The sequence below is a fragment of the Triturus cristatus genome, chromosome 4_1, assembly GCF_964204655.1.
Source record: "Triturus cristatus chromosome 4_1, aTriCri1.1, whole genome shotgun sequence".
Taxonomy (NCBI): Eukaryota; Metazoa; Chordata; class Amphibia; order Caudata; family Salamandridae; genus Triturus; species Triturus cristatus.
The window spans coordinates 1141632606-1141660495 of record NC_140585.1 but is presented as its reverse complement, the minus strand read 5'-3'; the positions used below and the strand labels follow the sequence as shown (position 1 = coordinate 1141660495).

The 27890-nt window shown below is 41.0% G+C and overlaps 1 protein-coding gene across 2 annotated transcripts; it reads left to right on the top strand.

Moving 5' to 3' along the window:
• LOC146856196 (ubiquitin-like protein 5) lies at positions 1-26808 on the top strand. 2 transcript variants are annotated; one of them, XM_085654245.1, is made up of 4 exons: positions 1-96; positions 10135-10178; positions 16977-17041; positions 26721-26808. In XM_085654245.1, exons 3-4 carry the CDS (start codon positions 16986-16988, stop codon positions 26806-26808), a joined length of 144 nt encoding a protein of 47 aa, XP_085510371.1. In that variant the 5' UTR covers positions 1-96; positions 10135-10178; positions 16977-16985. The 2 variants fall into 2 exon arrangements, with proteins under 2 accessions (XP_085510371.1, XP_085510372.1); XM_085654246.1 differs by lacking the exons at positions 1-96; positions 10135-10178 and adding an exon at positions 10628-10711.
• Positions 26809-27890: the final 1082 nt, after the last annotated feature.

Here is a 27890-nt window from a genome sequence, read left to right as displayed (position 1 = left end):
TTTCCGGCTAAAATATTTTACCAACGTTGTTGATCTGCTCACAGCCTTCTTGCATGCTTGTACTGTCGTGGATGCGTGTGCAAGTGAGGACTGAAGGTAGGGTGGCTTAGGGGAGAGGTCATTGGCTATTAAAGGTATGGGCATTTTGTTGCTCAAGTGAATGAGAAGGGGTTGCACTTTAGTAATGTGCATTCCTTAGACCTATCTACGGTAATGTTTAGTAAAACTTGAGGCTGGTTTTGGCCTTGTTTATAACGCCTTAAAACTCTGAATTGATTATTGGAAGGTAGCATATATCATACATATCCTGCAAACGAGCATATGTAATGGACATTTGAAGGATGAAAGTCTGAGTCAGTACTGTTTGTTATCGTTCACTACCTTATAGGTTGTTGTTGGGTCTCTGGCATTGAAGTCGTTTGTCATGCCTCCAATTGTCAGCAATGTACACTGTCTTCAGTCCTCTCGTATTGTAGAATTTCATGATTTTGTTTAATTTAGTCAATATTTTGACCTTTTTACATTTAGATCAAGGTATTTCTCCAGTTAGTGCGGTCGACTATCCATTATATCTTTGAAGGACACTTTAGGCACGTAGCAACACTTTGCATACAAGACACATCAGAACCGGGAGGATTATGCATTGTGGAACTAATTTTTGTAGTTGAATTTCATAACCCCCTTTTATAATTCAGGCCCCTTTAAAAGATGCGACTTGGCCTTATATTAAGCGTATGAAGCATGATTACTGTGTCATACTGTGTTTGAGTTACAGCCTCTTTACCACCTCCTTACTCGCTATTATCACCGTTCAAGAGACACAGTTACAAAATGAATAACCCAATAAACTACAGGTGGAATTTCATTATCATTCAGTGGTTGTCTTGAAGCATTGCACATATAGGCATATGGGTTTTTGGTATAATTGATATGAATGGTTTGTGGTAAATTTGAGAAGAATGGGTGAAAAATTATCTTTATTTGGTTACTGAAGGGATTTTATATTCTCCTTTGACAAAATGAATAACTCCATCATCCAAGTGGAAATAAATAGTATTAAAATCTGATTTACTAATGGTAAGCAATGGTATCTGCAGCTGCCCATTAACGACCACATGCCCCAGGACTTAATGAGAAGGCTTCACATTCTGCTCCTGCATTATTCCCGCATTATTCCAATTAAGTGAAAATAGTGGGTGGGGTGGGGTGGGGGGGGGGATTTTCAGAATACAGGTATTGAGTGCTATATAAAAGCAGGTTGACGGTGCAGGTACCGGACTGGACAGACACCACCACTAGATTTATTGCTCAAAATGGCTTTAACGCTGAACCTAAATATGCTGGAAAAAATATTAATTATAAATCTGGGCAGGGTCCCCAAAACAATTACCCTTACTTGGGTGGGTAGTCCCTTGACCTTTCCAGCAGAATCACTGCCATTAAAACTTTGGTCTAGTGGGCTGGGGAACAAGGCATTAACTTGGTTAAATTGTGTGCTCTTGGAAACTCTCTTTTTGAACATATTCCGTCAATCTAAGTAAGTCATAGGAGCACCACCAAAATAAATCTAAATTCTGGCACACCAACAGTCAACTGAGTTTGAGCAGCAACTATAATGTAAAGCAGAATGTAGCACTAAAAATAACAATGTTCTACTGAACACAGAAGAATAAAGCGACACTTTGAATTGTAGCTTACAGTCAAAAGTACACATATTAACGCAATTCTTTTCAGACAGTTCATTTTGTTTAGGCCAAGATGTAGTCTCAAACTTATATTGGGAGATGTCTTACTACAAATCTAGGCATAACTCTTATCGTAACAGGGGTGGCTACTCCCTCCTCCACAGGTTGTGGTGAGACTGGTGGTGGCATCTGAAATTAAGATGAGAGTTATTAATGTTTTTACCTGTTCACCTGGGTGAGAAATACCAAACTCTCCTTGTAAATTTATCTAAGTTCCCAGAACAGTAGTACCTCACCTTTTCCTATCTGTATGTAGTGGTTGGTGACAGGTGGTGGTGTGTGTGCTTCACTTTGTGGTCATATAGGATGTTGATGATGACTTACTGGATAACGCTGCAAATGTAGCACAAGATGGGAGGTTTAACTTTCATACTGCATTGTGGACATGACATAACCATCCTATATAGTTCCTCCTTGCTTCCTATTACTTGCACTAAATGTTTTGAAATAACTTTCCGCTCACTATACTCTCCCTTGTACAGTCCTACAAGGCCACAGCCATATTGAGGTAAAATAACTTGCTGAAATACGTTTTTCTCTTGGCAGTTGTGGCTGCAGATCAGCTCAGTAATACGTTGCCCAGGCATGAATTGTTTGGCCTGTCCACCTTTAGCCCTGCGTTTAGATCTGTCTAGGAAATCAGTCTTCAATGAAAAAGTCTCTGTTTAACTTTGAATATACCTTCCCATGATAAGGTGAGGTTGGCCCCACCTTTTCTTAATGGAGCAAGCCGAGGAAAATGTTCCCTTCTTAAGTTGCTGTATTTTAAATTTTGTTCAAGGCTCAGCCTTTGATTGGGTATTGGCGGACTGATGAGGCCAATCACCCGGATAACAATTTCCATTTACAAACCATGTCTTTGTATTATTCTGGTGGTGCTGTATGGAAAGAAGTGATGAGTCCGTAAGGTGAGTTACTTCTTTATTTAGGCAGCAGGACACACGGACATACAAAGTGCCAGCTCCCTCCTTCTCTCTCCTTCTCAACCGTCTCTCTCCCTCTCAACCGTCTCTCTCCCTGGCTTCTCGAACTCCACTCGAACCTCCACACGAAGGTTCCACGTGGAACTCTACAACCAGAACCTAACACATCTTTCCCCTATACAGTTTAAAACAAATTACATACATCTGTTTCCCTAAAACAGAATAACAAACCAAACTCTAACATGTCACATTGTTCATTAATACATTTCATAATCACGAAATTTGCAAGGCAATTTTGTTGACCTGGACGAACGCTCACGAAGATGGGAATCTAGACATGTACTAGTTTGGCTAGAGTCAGTAACAGGCCAATTGATACAAGATGAGTTGCAGTGGTTAGAAACAGAAATCTTGCCCTTATTCCACCACCTTCCATCTTCCAATTGTACTGCACTTTTATTCGTTCTCACCACAAGTTGAGGCTGAGAAAACTTAGATGAACCTTTGGGTAAAATTCTGGAACATTTAACACGCACCCAATCTCCCACTTTAACATTTAGCTGTCTAGTGCTAGACTGAATGTACTTCTTTTGAGCATCATGTCTTTTCTTATCAACCTCTTGTAATTTTGTTATAGGCACGCTAAACACCCCCATCCATCCTCTCAACATTTTAGAAGAGGGAATCCGACCCCTGAGTAAAACAAAAGGAGAAACTCCTGTATCCGAGTTTGGAGTGGTGCGTACAGCCCATAACAGGTTCTTAAGTTCTTTTTTACAATCAAGCCCGCTAGCCTTAGAGAGTTGAATGTTGTCCTTAATCACCCTATTAAACCTTTCCACCAGGCCATTACTCCTAGGGTGATAAAGAGAAGACTTGGTATGTTTTATGTCTTTGAATTTTAAAAACTCCCCAAACTCCGAAGAGGTGAACTGGCCGCCATTGTCAGAAACAATTTCATCAGGAACACTGTCTCTTGCAAAAAGAAACTCTAAGAATTCTATAATACAAGAAGATGTGGGAACCTTCACTAACTTTAATTCTGGCCAACGGCTGTAATAATCCATGACCACGATACCATACTCTGACACACCATGATCCGACAACTTTAAGGGACCTATGAGATCAATGGCCAATTTGGACCACGGTTTTGAAGGAACTTCTACAGCCTGAACCGGACTGGGGACAGTAATTTGAGTTTTGTCGCTGACAGCACACTGCATACAATCCCTGACAAAATGTTCAACATGTTTGTCAAGACCTGGCCACCAGAATTGCTCCCTAATCCTTCTCTTCATAGCATGTATCCCTATATGTCCTTCATGAGCCAGAGTAAGAACCTTATTCCTCATAGCTGTCGGAACTACCAGAGAAGTGGAACGAAATAACAAACCATTAATGATTGACAGCTCATCAAAAACATGTTTGAATTTACCAATAGAATCACCAAGAGATAATCCATTATTCCATCCTGTGTGAATCGTGTTCATTACCTCCTTGATGTCCACATCACCGGCATAAGCCTCTCTCCATTCTTCTTCTGAAATTGCCCTACATGGATTAAAAATGGCAAAACAAAATACATCTCCTTCCTCCACCTCTTCTATTTCTTTTATGTTCTCACTATTTGGCAACCTAGACAGGCAATCCTCCACTATGTCCCTTTTTCCTGGAACGTACTCCACATCAAAATTATGTTCCAACAGTCTATATTGCCATTTCGCAATACGGGGTGTTGCCCTCTCCCCTCCTTTAGTAGTGAAGAGTTGTACTAAGGGTTTGTGATCAACCCTCACAGTAAATTTAGAGCCCCATAAATAGTGCTTAAAGTGAACAATTCCCCACCAACAAGCTAAAGCTTTGCGCTCTATTACCGAGTATGTTCCTTCTGCACCCTTAAGACTTCTTGAAGCGAAGGCTACAACATCCTCCCTTTCATCCCTGCGCTGCATTAATACAGCGCCAAGACCTTTCTGACTGGCATCTGTCATTAATATGGTCCTATCATTAATGTCAAAAGGTTTCAGAGGAATAGCTTGAGCAACCTCCTGTTTAATCATCTGAAATTCCTTGTTGCATTCCTCACACCATTTGAAAATGACACTTTTCTTAAGAAGATTCCTCATGTGAAAAGTTTTGGATGAGCAATTAGGTACAAACCTAGCATAAAACTCGATGGATCCCATGAAAGATCTCAATTGATCTTTGTCAATTGGAATACTGAAATTTTCTATGGCTTTGATTAGGCTATCTTTTGGTTCGATCCCTTTTTCAGCTAACCTATACCCCAAATAATCCACAGAAGCTACGTCCATTTTACATTTGCTCACACTTAAGGTAACACCTTTTTCTTTTAGAGTATTGAGTACTTTAGACAACGTCTCATCATGTTGTTTTTGATCCGAACCATAAACCAAAACGTCATCCTGAAACGCCATCCCACCCTCGTCGCCAGTGAAAAGAAGTGATGAGTCCGTAAGGTGAGTTACTTCTTTATTTAGGCAGCAGGACATACAAAGTGCCAGCTCCCTGGCTTCTCGAACCTCCACACGAAAATTCCACGTGGAACTCTACAACCAGAACCTAACACTGTACTCCACCAACACAGAGGAGTGTCTACCCTTGTGAAGAACATTGCCAGTAACTGTGTTCTGGCAAGGCTGGCAGCAAGTATACAAATTTATCTTGAATACAGCTATTTGGACCATCCCTGGAAGAAGAGGACATGTGCTGCATGATTTGGAGAGGAGCTGGCCCCCTCAGAACGACATGCAGAATCCAGCAGGCTGAAGCTTGCATAGATGTTGTCTCAAGAGGGAGTGCCTAAGAACCAAATGGACATAATATTCTGGCTGAACTGAACTAAAGTAATACCATTTGTTTTGGAAGAGAATCACAGACATACCCTAATGTTTCAGAGCTGTGAGTGTGTTTAACCTGCCTTGTATCCACCCTTTTGGTACCACCTCAGACTTTGTTAGGAGTCAGTATCCACTATTTTCAGCCTGACAGTAACGCAAGATTTTGTGCTTTCACTGTAGACCTTAGGTGAGATTCCTGTTAGCTGAGAGTTGATATCCCAGTGAAGCAAACATTTGAAGTATCTTTCTATTTTTTACTCTTCCAGCAATATCCTGCTTTATAGGCTAAATTGGACAATAATGCTACATACCATTTCTCCACCCCCCCCACCATCTAATAATTGAGATAATTAACAGCTGTTTAAATGATCTTATATGTATTGACTTTGGAACTGTAGCTGATCACAATCTTAACTGTGTCAGTGCCCTCCCATGGATGTGTTAGCTGGACATTGCACTTGTCTTTAGAAACCATGGACATATTCTTTGGAAAACAGACCGTTGATACTTAAACGTAAATGTTTTTAATAAATAGTTAGTTTTTTTTTTTAGCCTTTCCATTTAATGAAAATATATGCTCTGTGGCCTGAGTTCAGACCAAATGGGATGGCTCTCTTTGTAACAAGGACTGCAGAAAAAGTAGGACAAAGGAGAGACAAATATAGTATATTTGATAGTTGTCACATTCTGTCTGGTACATTTGTTCCGTTGTCTGACAACTATAAATACTATAGTTAAAAAAAAAAAAACCAAAAAAAAAACCAAGCATTTGCAATGCAATAGGTCTCACATTTACTTGCTTTTGAGCTGTTGACATTGCAAATAAAAATTGCGTTTTTATTTTTGTTTTTAAAACATAAATAAAAGGCATTCTCATTTTACAATGCTAATAGCTTAAACTCTCGTAAATACGAGACCTATTGCATTGCAAATGCTTGTTTCACCATGTGTCCTGGCAGATTTCACTACATTTAACACGTTCGTTTTCAGGCGACTAAACACAGGAGGCAAGTTTACATGTGTTACGATACTTAATTGGTTAGCCGCCCTTAACAGAAAACTAATTAGCACAGATGATGCTGTGAGCATATGATGACCCCTTATCCCTCATTGCCTGTATTTTCTGTGTTTATTGCACTGTTAATCAATCCTTTCCTTGTCCGGCCATGAATGCAAATGGTAGTCCTATTTCTAGGTTTGTGGAAAGTCTCTATTTTTGTTTTAAAAAAAAAATCTAGTCGCCCTCGAAGTGCCTGCCGTTGGTAGCAGTTTTGCTTTCTACATTATCACAGTATTCAAGGCCGGGGTGCTTGAGCACTAGTAGCTAAAAAAACAAAAAAAAACCACCAACAATAAAATAAATAAATAGCCGTTACTTGCTAAAAGTGCTACTGCTGTGCCTGGCAGAGACAGTTGTCCGCTTTGGCGAAATTGTGCTCTTATGGTGAGGCACCTTTAGAAAACAAGAATCCTAAATCACAATAAATCATGACCAGAGATGTGGCACTTTAGGTGTCATTTTAACTAAATTTGGGTAATTGTGGTCTATTTTACCCCCCAAAATAGTCTTCTGTTTAAAATAATTAGCAATGCTGTAAAGGGGGTTTGAAAAGCACCATTTTAAATGTGACGAAATGGACAATGTAACTCCGAGAAAATGACGCGGTTAAAACACACAACCCAGCGAGACACCATCTAGCATTTTAAATAATACAAATAATACAATCAGCAGAAACGGGAAGTGCAACTCCGGTGCACAAACACCCCCAGTCTCACTGCAATCCGGAAGAAGTCTGCCATCACACAATGGGTGTATGACAGCTACTGCAATGACCCCTGAGGGATGAGCGCCGAAAGGAAGAAAGGAGAGCGCGCATGCGCAAGTACTTTCGAGTGCAGGCAGCATACATCAACTTGGAACTGATCATGGTGTCCGGGGATCGATTATTCAAGTCGTGAAACGGGACAGCGTTAGTAGGCTCATGGATCTTTGTAACACTTTGCGCTCAGCACACAAAACATTCACCTACAGCCACAAAGATTGGACCGAAGGAGAGACTGATGGAGAGCCGGCTGGAGAGAAGGAGGCAGAGCCCAAGGAAGGTAGCCCCACATAACGACTCAGCTGCTGCCTCCTCGAGCTTTGGTGAAGGACCGGTCCTGCTCCCTCCTCAGAGCCAGAACGGGCAGAACTGCCAATCACTGCGACGTCACCGCACGGTGCCAGCCTCCGTAGAGGGAAGGCGGGGGCGCTGCGGCTGTCCATCAGCAGTACGTAGTGATAGTTTGTTAAATAAAAAGAACAAGCTGTGGGGTGAGATTCTCCTCGCACTAAGTAGGGGGCGGGGGAAGCCAAAGAAAAGGGCAGCAAATTCAACTCGACGCTGGCGCTGCTGGAGTGCGCGCGCATAATGTGGCTTGTAAGGTGGGCGCTGCTGAAGAGCGCGACCGCCTTGCAAGCCCTATGGTGCCTTAAAAAGAAAGTTCGCCGTGCGCCCTTAGAGCGTTGCTGCGGATGAAAACTGTAGTTAGGCGCTGATGCTTCCGGACTACACGGAAGTTAGGTATGGTATCAACAGAAAGCGAGATTACAACAGCAATGCCAGAATTAAACCAATGGCAAGCAGGATGATAAATTGCACTACATTTCAGCCAACATACAGATTACTTTAGGTCTCGCTACGACAGCACATGCGCTGCCAAGGCGAGACCTAAAAATGATAACTTCCAAATCGCATATGCATTGTATATGACAAGATCTACTTCTAAACAATTAAAATAGTTCCAACCTACCAAAGCCTTGACAATTTTTACAGCAGTGACTGCATCCGAGACAATCACAGCAGTGACTGCATCCGAGACAATCACAACAGTGGCCACACCATGCAGAATTGCAAGTATGTGGCCAGCAAGATGCATGTTGCAATATTGAGTGGTGCCAAAATGATATATCAAGAACATTGACTAATACAATATCACAAATGTCAAATGTGTATGTTTATATATATATATATATATATGTGTGTGTGTGTGTATGTATATATATATATATATATATCATGCCTTCTAGCATGGGTACCCTACTTTTTGCCTGGTGTCACTGTGTTTCTGACCTAGGTGGCTGGGATTATGCTAATCAGGAACCCCAGCAACTGTGCTTTCTCTCCTAAATTTACCATGGTAAGTACTTTGTTACCACCGCAATTGGCTACTGGTGTACCCTTGTAAGTCCCTAGTATATGGTACAAAGGTACCCAGGACATTGTTACACCAGGGGGGCCTCATGGGCTGCAGCATGTATTGTGCCACCTATGGGAGTTCAATTAAACTGTGATTACAGGCTTGCTATTGCAGTCTGTGTGAGTGCCCTTCTTGCATACTCCAATTTGACCAGTTCAGGGAGCCCTTGGCCCCCGCTCTTGTGCAAAACTGGACAAAGAACATGAAAGTAGCCTCCCCCTGTCCAGCCCCTCCTGTGGGAGGGACAACTGCGTTGTTCAAACCAGTATTAGACAGATTTGTAGTGTTACGAAAAGCTTTATTGTAATAAAATGCCTCCCTCTGTTAAGACTAATAACATAACAGCCTCATAAGTAAGTGCCCACTGGCACAAATTAAATATTAAAAGCTACGCAACTTGGTATAAACTATCATTCCAAATAGAAGTTTTGGATTTTCAATTAGTTCGTTTCCAAACTTCAGCACATCAGTTTCTTAAAATGCATGGTTTTCTATCAGATATACACTTTCCATTTAGGGTTAATGCTTTCAGAGAATATCCAGTTTTTTTTTACTTGCAAAGTGACTTTAATATGGCTAGAGTAGACCCTCTGAATTAAGTACTCTGCTGGGCACTTCTGGGAGCTACTTCCAGGGTACTAGCGAGCTGCCATTAGGTCCCAAACTACCTGTTGGAGACCCCTGGTATAGAGAATTCTGTGCTATTTTTGTTATTGCAATTTACTGCACAAGCGCTGGGAATGTTTATAGGGTTTCATCTCAACCCGAAGTTGCAAAACCTTCTGATTTGTTCTTCATTTCACTGTATATTTCATATATACAAACATATATGTATTTTTTTAAGCCCGCCCTTGGTCAGAAAGAGGAAAGGCTTGAAACAGTGAAGTCAAAATTCAATGGGTCTCTAGTAATTTCACCTCATAAGATAAAAAACAAATATCAACAGCTTGAAGCTGAACATTCCCAAGGGCTGGATGTGGTATACATAAAATTTATATACAAAGGGTTTTTAAGCCAGCATTTACTATAGAAAAGCCTCATCCATTCTGGCAATCAGCTTTTGTAATTCCATTTCCTTACTAGATGGGGGCAGGCAACATTTATGGAAAAGTGTTACTTATGCGGCTGCAGAGTTGGGTAGATATTGGTGCTGTGCTAACTGATGTGCAGGCTGGTTTTAGGAAAGGATTGAGTAGTACTGACCAGGCCACCCACATTTATATGATTGCACAAATATGTAGCACCAAGATAATGCCATCATATGTGACTTTTTATAGACCTCAAATCTATATGTGACTTGATCAATTGGAACAAGTGGATGCATAGATTGAAAAAGGCCTGCTGACTTATTTTGCTTTTTCACAGCCTCCTGTCTGATGGTAGCCTGACTGCAAAAAGTCGCCTGAGAGGTGAGATTGTCCGCTAGATAAGCAAGGGTGCTGGTCGTGGTGGCTTTGTAAATGGTTCCGGGAGGCAAGTGGTGCAAAAGGAGTTTGATATGGATGGGGGTGGATAGTTCGTCCAGCTAGGATGAAGCGAGCTGCAGCAGTAGGTTGGCCATAGAGGTGCGAGTGTTGAGTGGGAAGCCACAAAACAGGGTGTTACCACCATCCAATGCTGAAGTTGTTTTCTAGAACATGTTGCTCTTTCTCTATTAAGAGAGAGCTGGTACCCGCACGCTTCTATTTGGTATTTTGGCAATGTTGAGGGTGAGGTTGGTTCAGGGTGATTCTAAGTGAAAGTTCGGGTTTGAAACATTCATTCATGTCTTTGAGCCAGATTTGTACTATTCCTTGCTTGTTCTTGCCAAGTAATAGAAATTCTGTCTTTGTTGGGTTAAGCTTCATTTAGGTGCTGGGCATCCAGGTCCGGATGGGTGCAGGGAGTGTTTGAAGTGTTTGATGTCTGGAGCTCTTCTTTCTACATAATTTGCTGCCGCCAAGTTAGTCCTCCATTGCTGCATTGTTACAGTGACCATGGCTTTTTCCTTGACTGGACAGTGAGGTTCTGTATTATTACTTTGTCATAATGTATTTTGGTTTCCAAGCCTATAACTGCATCTTGAATTAAAATTTGATTGTTTGACTTAGCCACGCTTGGCCTTTACCCCATGAAGAGTTGCAGTTTTTGGAGAAAAGCAGTTAATGAAAATGAACATAGGACGGTATACAAATTAAAGCCTAAATATTTAACTTCTAAAAATTGGTAAAAATATAGCCCAGTCAATTGGAACATAACTTTGCAAACTCTAGAAAATCAGAGGCTCGGCATCTTGAAACCACTACATATGCCATTTTATGCCATGACGTTTCATCACTTAATGGATTTCTTCATGAGTGAGCAAGGGGTTATAGCTAGCTTTTTTTCTCATTCCTCTCCTGTCCTCTGTCTAGTTCCTGTGTTTCCACATTCAGATTCTACCCGACAGCACCCCCCGGGGGTTTGGAATTTTATAAAATATCTACTTGTTCATGGGGCAGTTTGCTTCATAAATCTACTTGTCCTGTAACAAAATACACTTGTCCCTTTAGTGCCATGTAATGCGGTGACAAATTATGGCAGCAATCTCATTATACAAGAGCTCCGGAATAGCCTCTCTGGTTATGCCAGGGCTCCTTCCATAGTAGGGTTTGAATACTTGCAATTCCCTTATGTTCAGGAAACTAAGGAACATATTGCAGCTCCCTTATGTTGCCACGTTTCAGCAGATCTACATACTAGCGCTGAAGGTAAGCATCAGTTCCAGGGTTGGAATGCCCTTTTGAGTCTGTGCAAACCTACTAATTTGCATATTTTAAGGGTTTTTACCAACTCTTCTCTAATCTTTTCCCATACTGAGAGAGGTTGGAAATTTACTCCTGACAATGGCAGACATGAAACTTCTTTCAGGGTTGGGGAGAAAATGGTTGGAGGGAAAGTGAACTTGCAAACACTCAGATTTTCGCATGAGCACATCTACACCTGCATATTAGCTCATGCGAAAATAGAGTTCACAAATATTTTCTAGGAGTACTATTTCTTGGCCTACTTCTGTAAAGTCTTGTGAATTCATGAAAGTCATATATCTGCACTTAATGCAAGGATGTGAGTGCACTTTGAGACTTTATTTAATAACTGTGCCCTGATTAGGTCTGGCGTTAACCATGACATTTTGTGTATATAAAAATTCTGTCTCTCTCTCTCTCTGTCGGCTAGCTTCACTGTGAGTGACACATTCTGTTCTTTCACAAGGAGCATAATCAACACATAGTCGTTTTGTTCAGTGCCAGGAGCTACTGTTGTAATGTGTGCGTTTTGAGACCAAAACTATTTTTGCTTTTGCCAATGTTTGTTATAATGAAGGCCCGGTAGCTCTCACACCGATAAGGTTTTACAAAAAACATGCCAAAACTAGTCACGCATTGACAAAACCAAAAGGCTGACCAACAATTTCAGACCTATTGGCTTTACCAATGCCTGTTTAATTTGTTTCCCATAATCTTATTAAAACTGGTTTACACAGATTTTCCATTATGAATATTTTTGGGAAACACTAGCACACAGCAATACATTTGAATAAATGATGCTGCAGGAAAATGCAACCTAAAATGTTACAGTATAGCAAAATGTTTTTGCATTTTTTTTGTGAACATTTTATTTTGAAAGCAAAGAATAATCAATCTTGCTTTCAAGCTTCTGCATATATTTGCATCTAATCAGAGAGCATTCTGGGAGCAGTATGCATAGCCTCATATTGCTAAATATTGAAAACGTGTGTACACATTTTTAATACTGGACCCACTGTCATTAGTACAGTCTGAACTTACAACATGTACTTAGATTACTCACCATAATAATAAAGGTTTTGCATTAATGAACCATGAATACAAGTTTGAACAGCATTAACACATGGACACAAATATTACCTTAACTGCAGGCTAAGCCTTTCCCTGATCCATAATGTGGTACTGCAAACTGGCAATCAAAGGGTTTGTGATGTAGGGGGTTGGGCCTACTTGTCCCAAGGACAAAATACACATGGAAACGTGTTGCCATTGACCCCAAACAATATGTCCCGGGCGTCGGGCTACAGGAATTCCACATCCCTGACCCCCACTTAAATTTTATTATAATTTCTACTTCTCGCTTTTTTTTTTAATAGCTCTTCCACTTTTCCTCCTCCATTCAGATTTCACTGTGCATTTCTACTATGTTCTCCCATCCTGTGTATTGACTGCCTATTAAACTTATTTGCTTAAAGTGTACCTTCATCTTTTTCATGACTGCATTTAAAACTTGACATCCATATTCCTTCACACCTGCCAGCCGTGTCTTATTTTTGTCCTGAATGGGTAGTTGATTTGCATAGTCAGTTAAATACAAAAATGATCAAACAAGTGACTAAATATCATATTAAAAATATTCCATTGAGCCAATACTCAATACATCTTTGCTCCTGTCACAATGTGTGTGCAATTAACTTAACATAGTTCAAATAAAAGCAGGTCTGCAGACATAAAGGATGGTGCTTTTATAATTGTGTTCTTTAGTTGTGATCAATAGTTTCTGAGGAGCGTTCATATATTCAATGATTTAAGTGGTCTGTTGTGGATTGTCACCTTTAAAACATAAAATCAATGCTTGCCGGCCTGTTGCAATTCACTGAAAGTTCAAACTATCACAGATCCAATTTTTATGGACTGCTAAGGGAATAGGTCAAAATAGTCTTTATTATAACCACACAAATGACTGTTCGGAGAGGAGCAGATTTCAGACCAATATGGAATAAAATCAGTAGTGGGTTGCAAGCCAGATCAATATTTAATTTATTTCATGTTAAGGTGAAGACGGAAATTTTCTTGAAAATCAGGTTGCCTTCGCCTATAAAAACATGAGTTTATAACATCTCTTACATGCAAGTGATTGCTTAACACTTTTTTTTATCTTCAGCATATGAGGCATGGCTAAGAGAATATTTACAATTATTTGAAAGAATTAATCGGGTATCTTATATTTAATTGTTCAGGGATGTTGAATGAGATAAATGAGGATGTAGAAACTTGTCTCAGTGGTTGTCATTGACTTCTCTTTTTCCATCGATTTCTTTCCAAACCATTGTTTTAAGGATTAGGCAGGAAGTTTTTAGGACATAGCAAGTTTCAAGAAATGGCACTTGGTGTGAAAGTCTTTGTTTAATAAGGCGATAATCAAGGTTCGGTTTCTGAGAGTTGCTTCAACCTCATGACTTAACCCCTTCAGCGCTCATGACGGAGCCACTCCGTCATGAGCCACGGGTGCCGTGTGTTCATGACGGAGTGGTTCCGTCATGCTGCGGCCGTTGGCCGCCGCTCCTCCCATGCTGCGCTGATTCCCCGCCTGTGCGGGCGATTAGCGCAGTGGGCGGAGTCATGACGGAACCACTCCGTCATGAGCACAGCTCAACCGTGGCTCATGACGGAGTGGCTCCGTCATGAGCACAGCGCCACCGCGCTGCCCCCAAACCCCCCCCAGCGCTGCGGCGGAATTCCCGCCGCAGCGAAGGGGTTAAAGATGTTAAAAATATACACTTGACTACACTCCGCATTGGTTCCAATTAGAGTATGTTATGTCTTTGGTAGGGTGTTTAAAAGCAAAACCCAATGAGGTAACCTTTGATTTTAGGTAGAAAAGCGATTTCCAGAAGCTGGCGTGCTAATCAAAGCCTATTCTCAAGTACTTATATGTGGCAACCTCATTCGATGCTGTAAGGATTTATTTTCCAGGAATCAGTTTTTTTGTACCCTATTACTATCACTTTAGTTTTATCCAAATTAATTATCATGTAATGGTTTGAGTCGAAAAGCACAAATGTAGTAATAAGTCTTTGCAGAACTACCGCTGTTTTGCTCAGTAGGTCAATATTATCGGTGTATTGTAGGGATTAATACGGTCTTGTGAAGCCATAAATGATTCCAGTTTACCTTGTTGAAAGCCAACTTAAGATCGACAAGACAAGTGTAGGTATTGGTCTTAGAATCAATTAATGATTTGTGCTATGATAGTTAAAGCAAAAATATGGTCATGAGTTCCCAAGGCAGACTGAAAACCTTTCTGATTAAATTGCACAAACCCTGCGAGGAAGCCCATTCTTCTAGCTCTGTTAGCAGAATTGTTGTGAAGAATTTGACTTCTACTTCTAGTAGTGCTGTTAGTCTGTAATTAGACAATGTTGTAGTTTGAGCTTTCTTTCAGATTGGGTTTAGGATTGACCCAAGAATCTCATACATCTTGAAGTTGAGTGCAGTTATTGAATAGTGGGTACAAAAAATCTGATCAGAATTAGACATCTGCTTAAAAAGATTGGTACGGATGCTAATTGGGCTTGGGGCTCTATCTGATAATGTGTTTTGAATGGTGTGAGCAACATTGCTACCCTTAAAGAAGTAGGTTGAAAGCCTTTGGGCCGCATCTCCTTTCACCTCAGTTCCTCATGGGGAGAGGTTACCCCGTTATAATTCAATGATGTGCTCAATCCAAGTTTCCTTAGAGACCTAACTGCCTAGTAAATAGACTTGCCTTTTTGCAGCTTGTTGACGGAGGAGCAGAGCTGTTTCCAGTTTTTGTTAGCCCAAATTGAAATTGTCTGCTATATTTGTTTTATTTGTTTGTGTTTTGGAGGATCCAATTGCTTTTGTAAAAGCTTTTCTTCTCTCACCATAAATATCTGATCTAGATTAAATGGTAATCTCTTTAAGATTCCAAGTTATCTATCCTTCTCCTTTTTTGACCAAAGAGGCTGGGACACCCAACTAAGTTCAATATTAGATTAATGTAGTGAAAGTCCATTTGTGTTCTTCCTGGTTTGTAACTTTTCCAGAAACTTTGTTACGGTTTCTTATTATGACTAATTAGTTTGGTCAGGTCATACTTCCCTAACATAAAGCAGAGACAGCATCTCTGTTTCTCGTCCATTTAATTCTATCAACCACATATTCTCCTGGTGCACAGTTCTTCAAGCCAACTGGGTGATTTAAAGTGTCGACTGTGAACTCTTGGGTAAAGTGATCACTTTCACATCTTTTAATTATTTTGTATTTGGCAATATATTTGAATAAAAAAAGATCAATCATTTAATAATCTTACACTAGACTTCTGCAGAGAGAGAAATGAATGGGAGACATTGACATTTGACCTAGTGTATAGCTGGTAGACTGTAGTGGTTTACTGGTTTGCCTAAATAATCCTTGCTTTGTGAATGTCAGTTGGGGGAAGGGTGATGTTTTATGTATAGTCCTCCTACTGTATTCTCCTCAAATATTGTGAACATAAGATTTAGATTGTAATCTCAAGTGACTATCCTCATGGTACTCCATTTCCAAGTAGAGGGTGGGCTTCTGCCATTCAAATACCAAACCCTTCTTTGTTTTATGCAATGGGTTAATATTAACATTTATACTTAGCACAGACATTTTCCCTTTGAGTGCCCGGTCCAGTTTGTTATTAGGAGAGGTAGAACTGAAGAGCATCTGGTTTGAAGAACTTATACTTCTAATGGAAAGCAGATAACAAATATTATTGGCTAGCCCACCTCTCTCGTGTCCCTCAGGATGTTGCTCTTTGGGCAAAAAGTTCATAAAATCCAGCTGTTGAGAATTCCCTTACACACCATGTCTGTGCTATAAAGGGTAGCCCACTTGCGTTCCATGAGCAGATCTCCCATTTTAGTTATATCATGCTTATCATACCTTGAGCTCTTGTGGGCGGTGTTTAATCAGTCTTTACTTTTACCCGATAATACACATTTTATTTTATTTCCTGTTGTCAACCCTCCGTTTCACAAAAAAAAAAGAGAAATTATGTCCATATCCTGGTTAGTAAAATGCTCTCTTTTCCACGCATTGGCTCTATTTGGACTAGATCACAAAAGTATCTCCTTATCTGCCTGCTTGACTTCCCTACACCCCATCCTAATGGTTTCTTTAGTGCAGCATTTACACATTACAGGGACTCTCGTTTGGACTCCCTCACTGCGAGAAATAAATACATTTTAAAATTTCTGCACATGCTACAAATCCAATACACAACCAGAAATCAATCTTCGAAATAAGTAGGAGGTAATGAGTGAATTACCTAGGCATTCAAAGATGGCACAGAGCTCTCATATGGTATATATCAAAACTGCTAAAGTAATTTAAAAGTGATATCTTACCTGGCAATAACTAGTTTTTATGTTTATTTTTTTCCTGCAGGTTGCAGAAATGATCGAGGTTGTGTGTAACGACCGTTTGGGGAAGAAAGTCAGAGTGAAGTGCAAGTATCCTTTGAGAAAGTAAACATTGTGTGCTTTAGAATGGCCTACCTGGGAAGAGTGAAAAAGCCTTTAAGATCTCATGCCAGATAATTGGTTGTTCTCACTTTCAGGGTGACTTTTTTAAATTGGGGTCAGAACCCCTTCCCTACCTCTAGGAGTGTTGAAAGAATGTTAGTCCGCATAGACTCTGCATTTCCTTTTGGAGGAATTCAGTTGTTATTACTGAGTTGGGCAGCTGAAATTCCAAAGATTTTGTTGGGTGATTTTTTTATTTTTGTATCCAGATGCTTACATACACAGGCTGCTTGATTGAGGTAGAACCACACAAAAAAAATATATACATATATATATTCCTTCTCACATATGCAGATTCTCTCGCCACTTACAAACAGCGGCCCTATCGGGGTGGCTGGACCCTCACCAATACCTTCAACGTCCTTTCAGATAGGACGGGGGTCACGCCAGTATAAACAACAAGCATTGGCATAGCCAATAGGTCTCGCCTTTGGGACCTTATAAGTATTTAGTTATGCAGCACAATATCCTTGGTGCAACATCAACTGTTGCATGGCTACACACTTCTAAGGTCCCAAAAGTGAGACCTATAGGCTATGCCAATGTTTATTTGTTTTGCTGTGTAATGTAGCGTGAATATTGCTGGGAGGCATCGGAGCGCTTTACCTGAGCACATCTTACATTATAGAAGGATATGTTCATTTTAGTTTTTTTTAGGCACGGGGCGATTTAATAACCCGTGTACATCCTGTGGGTCGGGTAGTCCCCAACCCATAAAGCGTTAGCAAAACGTTCTGTGCAGTCTGATGGCGTTGTTACGTGAAGTCTCCAAAGGGGACCCACTCTCCTACGTGGAGTATCCAAAGGGGACCTACCCTCCCTCCCTCAAAAAACAGAAAGTGTTCTTAAAAACTAGGACAATTAAAGATAACACTTTTACCAAAACAGCATAACCGTTGAATTACATGTTAATATTTTCTTACACTATAGACAGCTAAATAACACACTCCACAGTAGCCAATCTGAAGTCAATAAAAGGATTATGTGATAAAAAAGGTACTTTATACTAAACCGAACTAAACGGTGTCTCATTAAAACGTCACTGTGGGGTTATTGTGACTTACCGCTCAATAATTGAGTCTTGAGATTTGGGTGACGGTAATTAACCACTAAACCCTACAGCCGTTAATTTTGTCAATAACTATTTCCAACCAATAAGAAGCATAGAGCTTTTTTCCGTTGCAACATAAAAATGCATAATGCTTAACTATGTTTTGGGGCGCAAAGATGCCATCTCACGGACCCTGGAGGCTACAACCGACTAATTCTATATCCTCGTCGTTCATTCTTGTCATGACCATTCAACATCGTTGTAATATCATTATTCATTCTAAGATGCTGTTGTAGTTTTAAAAACTCATAATTTGTGAACCCTGGCCCATCTGTGGATGATTGTCTGCAACACACTTCATGGAATGCCCGAATTCAATACCTTCCCCGTGAAGCAGTTTATGAGATCAATGACCGCTGCAAAACAACTCCTGAAAACAATATACACTCTTAAAAGAGGAAGAAGAGGTAGCTAAGGCCACCACACACAAATTTGTTATTCTATTTGTAATTTTTTACTACCAAAATGAGGCAACCTCAATGCCTAAAGGCGGATACAGATAAATGTACAAATAAACACCTTCCTGTTTTAGGGAGAGGAAAAAAAACATCGTTGATAAAACAACGTACCAGAAAATATTTAATATATATTACATACCAATGTAGCTATCTTTGGGTCTGGTGAATTCTACGCAGGTCCCTCCAATAACTATCAGCTCAACAGAACCCGTCATTGCGTTATCGAACCACCTCCCCCGTAATCCTTCCCTGTAGTTAGTGTAGCGATGGTTGGTCTACGTGCTTTATTGATCGTTTTGTTAATAAATGTGCCCCATTTTGAGAAATATTCATGGGACTTTCTGCTCCAAAATTATTTCGATTTGTTTGCTGAACGTGCTGCGCCTGTTCGCATTAGCAGTGCGCCTGTTCACATTAGCAGTGAGCCTGTTGCCTGTTTGAGCAGCAACAAACAAGCAGAGTGAGTGATGGCAGCTTACTGTACATCCAGCTAGTTTGGGGGCTCGCAGATGTAAGCCTGCCAATGTGATGGTCTGGGGTACTCCATTGGGTCAACGACGTCCAGAAAGAACACCAATTGCTCTGCTTGCAGAGTACACCGCAATCCATCCAAACGGTTCTAAGGGGCTTCACACCTATTTAAGGACACATTTTTTACAAAATTAAAAAAGATGCCCTACTGGTATTACCTCATCAGATAAAAAAAGACCATGGGGTTTGATTTGGATGGATGTTGGTGGGTGTCAGGTTAAGGTAAATTCTTGTTTCAGCTACCAAGGGCACTTTGCCAGTCATTGTAGGTTTAACTTAGATTATTTCAATGCCATTCTGGTCAGCATTCATAAAAGTGTACACACATGCATCAGATTCTGGAACACAATGCTGCTGGAGCTCTACAAACGCCGACACTTAAAAAATACACTCATGACCTGTAAACACCAGCCTGCAATTCAAGCCTCCTCTCAACACATACCTAAGGCCAGGCATCGAGGTCTGACTGAACACAAAAGCGACTGAAACCCTCAAGTCGCGGCTTTGAGGTCAAGTAATAATCCACTCGTGGCTGTGATAGAAACAAAGAGTGTGTGAGCAGGGATCAAACCCTCTGCCTGTCAGGGCGCAGCCTGTGCCTGATGAAAACAACGTTTTTCTGTTTGTTGTCTGTATGGAACAAGGTTTCTGCTCAAACCCCCTTCTTTGTGATGTAGAATGATACAAAAACAGTGTTTGTGTGAACCATGAATCATAATAAGAAGCCGAGCAGTAAATCTGTATTCTGATAAAATAGATACAAACGGCCCTTCACGAATATCTCACACACAGAGCAGCGCTCGCTTGTTAGGTAATTTGCCATAGATGTCACGCACCCCAGATAGTTGCTGAAAGAGAAGGTGTGTGTGTGCTTGTGTTAGGGTAGGGTTGTAAGGGTGCATCTGTAGTATTGTTGCCGTTTTGTTTTTGTGGTATTCGGCAAACTTTCTGCGGGGCTGGCTGTGTAGGCTCTGTTTCATGGTTTTAGTCGGTGGGTTGCGAGGGTTTTGGTTCATGATTGTTGGTGATGGGGGTGCTTTGTGGTGGATGGTAGTGAATTCATATTTTCTTCGGTGGTGAGGTTGATGGTGAATGTGTTTCTGCAGTGAAGTGGATGTAGGCATCTGTCAGTGGTGCTGGTCGGTATGTTGTGGGGCTCTGTTCAAGGTGGAAGTAGGTGGGTAGTGGTGCTGTGTTTCTATTGGGAGGTGGAAGTGAGGCGTTCCCTTTCTCGTAGGTTTGCAGTGGTGTTTTTTTTAGTAATGGCGGAGAGAAGCATTTATTGTATTGTAATTGCATTTATATATAGCGCTTACTACCCCTGACTAGGCGTTAAAGCGCTTTTTCATGTGGTGTACAATAACTGTGATAGTTGTGGTGGTGACAGAGGGTGGACTCTTTCTTTGGCAATGTGGGTAAATAGATGGCGGTTTCTGTGGCGGCGTGATGGCATTCACAGTGGGGGCATGGTATATGTAGTGGTATGCGTTGTCTCTGGTGGTGGGGAGTGGGTGTTCCATTTACATATGTGTGGTTGGGTGGGTGAGTAGTATGCCTCTGTTTTTGTGGCACAGAAGGGTAAATTGCTCGGTTTCCGTGATTATTTGAGGGTAGTAGCGCTCAGTTTCTGTGGTGATGGCTGATTAAAAGGCTTCACTTTTTTGTGGTAGTCGTGATGCAAGAACTGAGTGGGATTTAGTGTCTGTGCTCAAAGCAATAAATGAGTAGTTATGTCTCGTGGCCCATACAGCAAGGCTGGCTTCCAGGTTGCTTACATGATAGGCTTCCTTAGAACTATAGAAACGTTGTTGCAGTTGACTGGTGCGTTATGTTAAAAACCATCAAAAAAAAGGTCAACCAGATGTTTCCACTGCGTGCGATCGAACAGCAATACCCGGGCACTCTCCACATAATGATTAACATACAGGCAACGCTGTGATCGCAGTAAAATAATATAAGACTCATTTATCCGGTCTGCGGTACAAAAAAACCGCAAAATGGACTACATGTATGAATACACAGAGAGAGAGACAGAACGAGAAAGATAAACTCGCACCACGGTTACGCTTCGATGAGTGTAAAAGCACTCACAGGTGGTACATTGACTGTCGAAAAATAACGCTCATCATTCTGCCCAAGAAAAATAAATACAGTAATGTGAGTGCAGAAAAATAACAAAGCACGAGTTTAGCTTGGGTAAAACAGCAATACACAGAACGTGCCTAGTACCTGGCGAAAATAACGCACATTCTCTGTCGGGAAAACAAAAGTGCTCTTCTGTAAAACCAAGGAGATTACAAGCAATGGCAGCGCGGCTCACTGAGAACATCGAAGCGGCCGAAAGGGGAGAAAGGAGGGGGGAATGCCAGCAGCAGAGGAGCCTGATTAAAGCTGAAGAAAAGGGAGGGGGAGGATGGAGTGCGAGCAGCAGCTGTGCACGTGCATGCCATCGTGCTCTGAAACTTCAGGCCTGAAATCATGTGGGTAGCACTTTGAAAACCCGTATACTAAATGTCACTCCGACAGCGCATGCGCGCTGGCTCAGCGAGACCTAAAAAGGCAGCCAGGGCTCAATTAACATCAGCGTGTTTATTCTCTTTTATAAGCCGCAAAAAAGAAAAACGCCCGACTCACTCTTGGTCACGGGTCATTAGCGTTTACCGTGTTGCACCATAAATACATGTGATCTACCCACCACCGTAAAAGTAGGAAAATCTGGAGTACTAGTGCATAACATTTACATGGCTGCCATCTTTAAACATCCTTACGTTTTTAGGTCTCGCCTGACCCAGCACATGCGCTGGTCTGGCGGAGACTTATTGAGAGGGCTCCAAAAAGTGCTACCAGGCCAGCCTAGAGCTACAGTGCACTCTGCGCGGGCGCGCGCGCCGCGCTTTACCGTGATTACTTTCACTTTCACTGCCGCTTTGATGTTTGATGTGATTGCGGTTGCGATCACTTTCACTTGCACGGCCGCTTTGCATAGGCAGTAGGTCTCGCTTTTGGGACTTTGTAAGTATTTAGTTATGCAACTGTTGCATGGCTAAACACTTAAAAGGTCCCAAAGGCGAGACCTATTGGCTATGCCAATGCTTGTTTTTTCTTGCCTAGTTGTTTTCAAAACCTGACATTCAGACTTTTAACTGGCATAATTCATTACATCTTATAAATTCATACTGTATGTAATTCACAGTATGACCATATCATTGTCTAATGGGTGAATTCAATTCATGTACTTAAGCACATGTATATTTTTATAATAACCACCTTATTACAAATCTGCCTCAGTGGACGTATAATGTAGTAGACACAATTCCACAGACTTGCCTGGCGTTTTTCTTTTTTGCTGCTTATAAAAGAGAATAAACCCGCTGATGTTGATTGAGCCCTGGCTGCCTTTTCGTTTATACTGACGCGACCCCGTCGTATGAGAAAGGACTTTGAAGGTATATATATATATATATATATATATATATATATATATATATATATATATATTTATACTAACTATTGATCAGGCATGAGAAGTTCATTTATGTTGTTTTTAAAGTTTACCGAATATAGCTTCTGACACTTTTAACCAAAAGAAAACGAGGATTAACACCTCACGGTCAGAGTATAATTCAATGGAAAATAGCATCACCAAACATCAAATTACAACAGCAAGCATAGTGTTCCTTCAATTGCTAATTCTTACTTTGTTTCCTTTCACACCTGCAATTGTCCAGTGGCAGCTGTGAGAACGTACATTTACTACACCTTGATTGGCATGACATCATTTGGGTATCAGACAGTTCGAATTTCTCCTGAAACGTTGAAGGAGATTGGAAATAAAGTGGGTGTTAAGATTCAGTAGATAAGTGAACAGGCTCTAAAAACCAGCTCTATAATTACAACTGCCTGTAGATATAAAGTCCAACCTTGAATCATAGATAATCCCCAGTCCTATATATTTGTCTCCTGTTTTACGCTAAATTGATAGGTTACGATGGCAGCACTGTCCACGCTTGTATCCTGAATTAGTGATTTCATTATTTTGTCTACGACCCACTCAGTCCTAGTTTATGATGTGGTAGCTAGTTAGAGCTATTAACAGGGCACAAGTCCTAGAACAACAAGCATTGGCATAGCCAATAGGTCTCGCCTTTGGGACCTTATAAGTGTTCAGCCATGCAACACTTGATGTTGTTGCACCAAGGATAATGTGCTGGATAACTAAACACTTATAAGGTCCCAAAGGCGAGACCTATTGGCTATGCCAATGCCGGTTCTTTGTGGCTAGAGGTTTGTTTACGTTAATGCGCGCATAGCTGCCAAGGTATCAGATTGCGATCTGTGATATTTTCTTAATTTGGATGTGTTGCTAAGGTCCTCTTTAAGACTGTGACAGGTGATAGCAGGAGCAGCGAGACTTCCACATGAAGCTCTGCACAGCACTGGATTTACTGCAGAGAGGCCACTTACCTATTTTTCGCAAATGTGATTTATCAGTCCAAAGGTTCAAAAAGAGCCTTGCATACCAATGGTAAAGACTGTTTTTGTCCAGTCTAAAAACAATTATTTCCCCTCTTAAAAGCAGAAACCCATCTACATAAATGTATCTGAACCTACAACCCCCAAGCACGCATTTCCTTTTTAAATAAATGTGAATCAATACTAACTACAGCGTATTGTTTTTGCTTACGACAAAATACAATGTAGATAAATACAAATAAAATAACCGCAAAATAAATATGGATAAAAACAGACGCAAATGTTAAAAAATAAATACCATAAAACCGGGAGCCCTATTTATAATACGTAATTGATTGTAAGGGCAAAATCAGAGGTGGTACTGAGTTAGTTAAGGCTAGTACATTGTAAAATGGGCAAACTAGGAGGGCTTGGTGAACCCAAAATGAAACTAAGTGTGCTCAGCATGTGGGAAAAAGTGCAAGCATTGGCCGCCACCGGGAGTTGTGTGCGCGCGCGCAAAAATGAAATTTAAAAAACCGCGAGTGGTGCGCGCGCGATGGGGAAAAAGTGCTGTGCACGTTGCGCGCGCTTGTGCGCGTAATAGCAAGCTGGTGGCCGGCAAGGTAGCACTTTTAAAGCAGCTACCAAATGTCTCGCTAGAGCAGTTCATGGGCTGGCTCAGGCGAGACCTAAAAAAGAAGTGGGGGGACTAATCTAGTTAGGCAGTATGCTAGTGACCTCACATCACGCAACAACACGGCACATGACATCATGGCGCACATCACTAATGGCACCACAGGAATTGACATCATATAAAGTGTGATCACAAGCCACGACTTTACAGGAAGTGGCATCACAAGAAGTGGCATCCGATCTAAAGCCCTCACATATATATTTACCAGGTCCATCATGTGTACATTTGAGCGCATTGTGAGGATAATAGCACAGTGAGCTATGGAAGGTGAAATGTTACTTCTACACCTTGTAGTCCCCCAGTTTTATGTAACACATCCTGTACATTAATTTACAAATGTATATATTTATTGTATATGTAATATGCACGTCTAATGTAAAGTGCTCTGACACGCTGCATTGGGATGAGTAGGGCTATACAAGAAACATAGTGTACTGAAATTATTTCAGCGCCTCCTCCGGGGTAGGAATCTCTATATAAATGCAATTTGTTTTGTGTAATTACTGGTAAAGACCAACACATCTGACATTCTTACAGTGCATGCATATCTCCTCACTGGGACTGAACAAAGTGAAAAGCTGCCTCTCTTAAGTATGTGTAAAGTGCTAACAAGGTGTGAGCCTTTGTTTCCCCTCTGCTACATTTGCATCAGGTGTGACTTGAACAAAAGGAGGCCAGGTGACCCCTCAAATTCGGCCTTTATGGGCCCTGCAGGAGTCTAAAATAAGAAGTCCCTGCCTGCACGTTGTTGCTTGTTGCAGATGGAAAGCAGACCACGTGCAGGCGCTGCTGAAAGTGTCCCGGTGTTTTGAAATTACACCGGGACGAGTTCAGCACATTATTCAGTGGGGTCCAAATTGTTGGCAGGGTGGACAGCGTTCAACCTGTGAAAATAGTGGGTGGACTCCCGACTTGTGCCCTGGCTATTAATCATGTTCTGAAAACACTTTACGGGAAAGAATATTGAAATTTGAGAAATCGTTTAGATTTTACCTAGGTTTTCAGTCGTCGTTGCATGATTTGCCGTATTTCCTTATACTATGGCACGCCTACAGTGGCAATCTAACAGCAGAGCGCAATTCTTATTTGCTTGGCTCTGCATTGGTGTGTTCAGAAATTGAATGCAGTGGGTTGAAGGTGTAAACAAGACCTTTCAATTTGTGATCAGTGAATGATCTTCAGCTTAGTTTCTGTATAATCACTTTTGACTTGATACATTGATCTGTGATGGGTGGTAAACGTTAGACTGCTTAACGCTTGCACTTCTTCCTTTGCTCCCCATGAGAGCTGCATCATCCACAGATAGTCAAATTGAGAATTACCCTTCCTTGTCCCAGCCATGAGCTGACATGAAGCAAGAGCTGACACTGTAGACTGGTCTATAAATGTAAATCAAGTGGGCAACTACCTCTCAGATCTAATTGAGCCTGTAGTTTCACCATGTAGTTGAAATCCAATAAAGGTTAAACATTTTGAACTAATATATCACGGGAAGTGCTTAGAACAATCATGATAAACCGCCACATTGTGTTGAGATGTAAAACACATTTTCCAAGCCTATGTAACAATTCAGTTTATGGCATCAACTATGTAAATAATTAAAAAAATTAAAACTATTTTGTTGGAAAAGAATGTTGACCGGGCCTTCGTAGAAATTGAAACTGGAGATGATTCACACGCTTGGCCTTGAGTTTGATTAATCCCCCATATTGAACCTTTGTAGGGTATAGATAGGCTTGAGGTGGGTGTGATTGCATTCTCTAGTGCACTTAAGTCCAAGAAACAGGAATGAAAAATCAATGTCTTACCCTGAACTGAAAAACTATTAGCTTTGAATTGGAAAACATTTGACATTCACATTTTTACGTCTTCCCCTACCAGCCAGTGCAAGCTGTGTGGTTGCATAGACCTAGTGTGAACTTGCAGTGAGTTTACAGCCCGCCCATTGTTACCATTTATTGGCTTTACCATAACTCTTGTTTGCTTGCTTCTTATTCAGTGGCTTGCCTTCCCCTTCTTGTGTTTTGACTATAGTTTCAAACTTTGTCAAAGTCCCCAGCATCTGAACTTTCCTGTTCCACATTTGACAGCAATCGTCCTTGATATAAGCATGTATAATTCTTAGCTTATATTTTCCCCCTTTATGCTAAAATATGATGATCTGTCGGTGAAGGTTTGCATGCTCTTACTTCTGCTAGTGCCTTAATTCCCCTATTTAACCACATTTTCAATGGCAGTGTAGAACTGGTTAAGAATGATTATCCAGAGACATAAGCAAATATCTTTACTGAAGAAATGTCTTGTAATTTCACGGTGCACTTCAAATATTGTGTTCTTTTTCTTTAACAAGTTACTTAGCAGTGAAGATACTATAGGAGATTTAAAGAAATTAATTGCTGCTCAAACTGGTACAAGATGGGACAAGATTGTGCTCAAGAAGTGGTGAGTTATAATTGTTGGCTTTATTTATTGTCTTAACAATTTCTGTGACCGGAAGAATAATTTTTAACGTTGTTTCCTACAATATATGCTCCTGTTCATTCTGCAAATTATAACTGATTTATTTTCTGCCCCTAAAGCCATTTTGTTAGCCACGAAAAATTAAACGAATTGACATTGATTTAAAGGCATACAAAACATTTAAATATTGTTGGTTAATCAGCAGCATATTCCATCTCAGCGTGTTATGCCACTTCTGTGTTTTTTTTACAGATTTTTGTGGGTGTTTTCCTGCTTCATTACACATTTGTGATTCTGTTCCCTTTCAACAATGGTTTTTCAATGCTTAGTTATTGATGTGAAAAAATAATTTAAAATAACTTATGGTGAGAGGATTGTCTTGATTAATGGTTGAAAGACCAGATTTCATAGCCATCTTGGTTTTTTAGGTCTCGCCTGACCCATCGCATGCGCTGGTCTGGCGAGACTTTTAGTAAGAGCTTCAAAAAATGCTACCATGACCGTCCTACAGCTTGCGTGCATTTGCGTGGGCGTGCGCTTACGAGCAGAGGCCCCATATGGCTTTCCTCGTCATGCTCCATAAGCGCAGCGCGTGATCGCTTTCACTTTTGCGGCTGCGTCACTTTCGCAGCTGCGCGGCCGATGCTTGTTGTATATGGATGTTTGATGTACCCGAGGCCTAGCGTTCAGATATATGTGCAGCCCGGACTTCATTCTGTGAAATCCAATAAAGTGCTGCCTCTTTTAATGGGACTTTGTATATTTGTGTAAGGGTCTGAGGTACATTTCTTGGACTGTTACTTAAATATACACGACAACAAACCTCAAAGATAAGGGGTCAGATGAGGAAACTGTTCAGTGGCACGGAGATTACCTGACCGTTTTCTACGTATTCTCTCGCATTCTCTACACAGGATGTGCGCAAGCACATCTTAAAATTCAAAACTATCACTCGGGGTCATGCTAGACTCAGGGCAGCCTGCTCACAGACCCCAAGGCGGCAGCTGTTCACAAGAGCGCCGCACTGCAAGAGCAGCGCGCGGCGCATTATATATTAATTACGCCTGG

Coding starts and splice junctions, on each gene's coding strand:
- LOC146856196 (XM_085654245.1), top strand. CDS start 16,986: ATGATCGAGGTTGTGTGTAACGACCGTTTGGGGAAGAAAGTCAGAGTG. Junction 17,042..26,720: donor AAAGTCAGAGTGAAGTGCAA/GTATCCTTTGAG, acceptor CAAGTTACTTAG/CAGTGAAGATACTATAGGAG.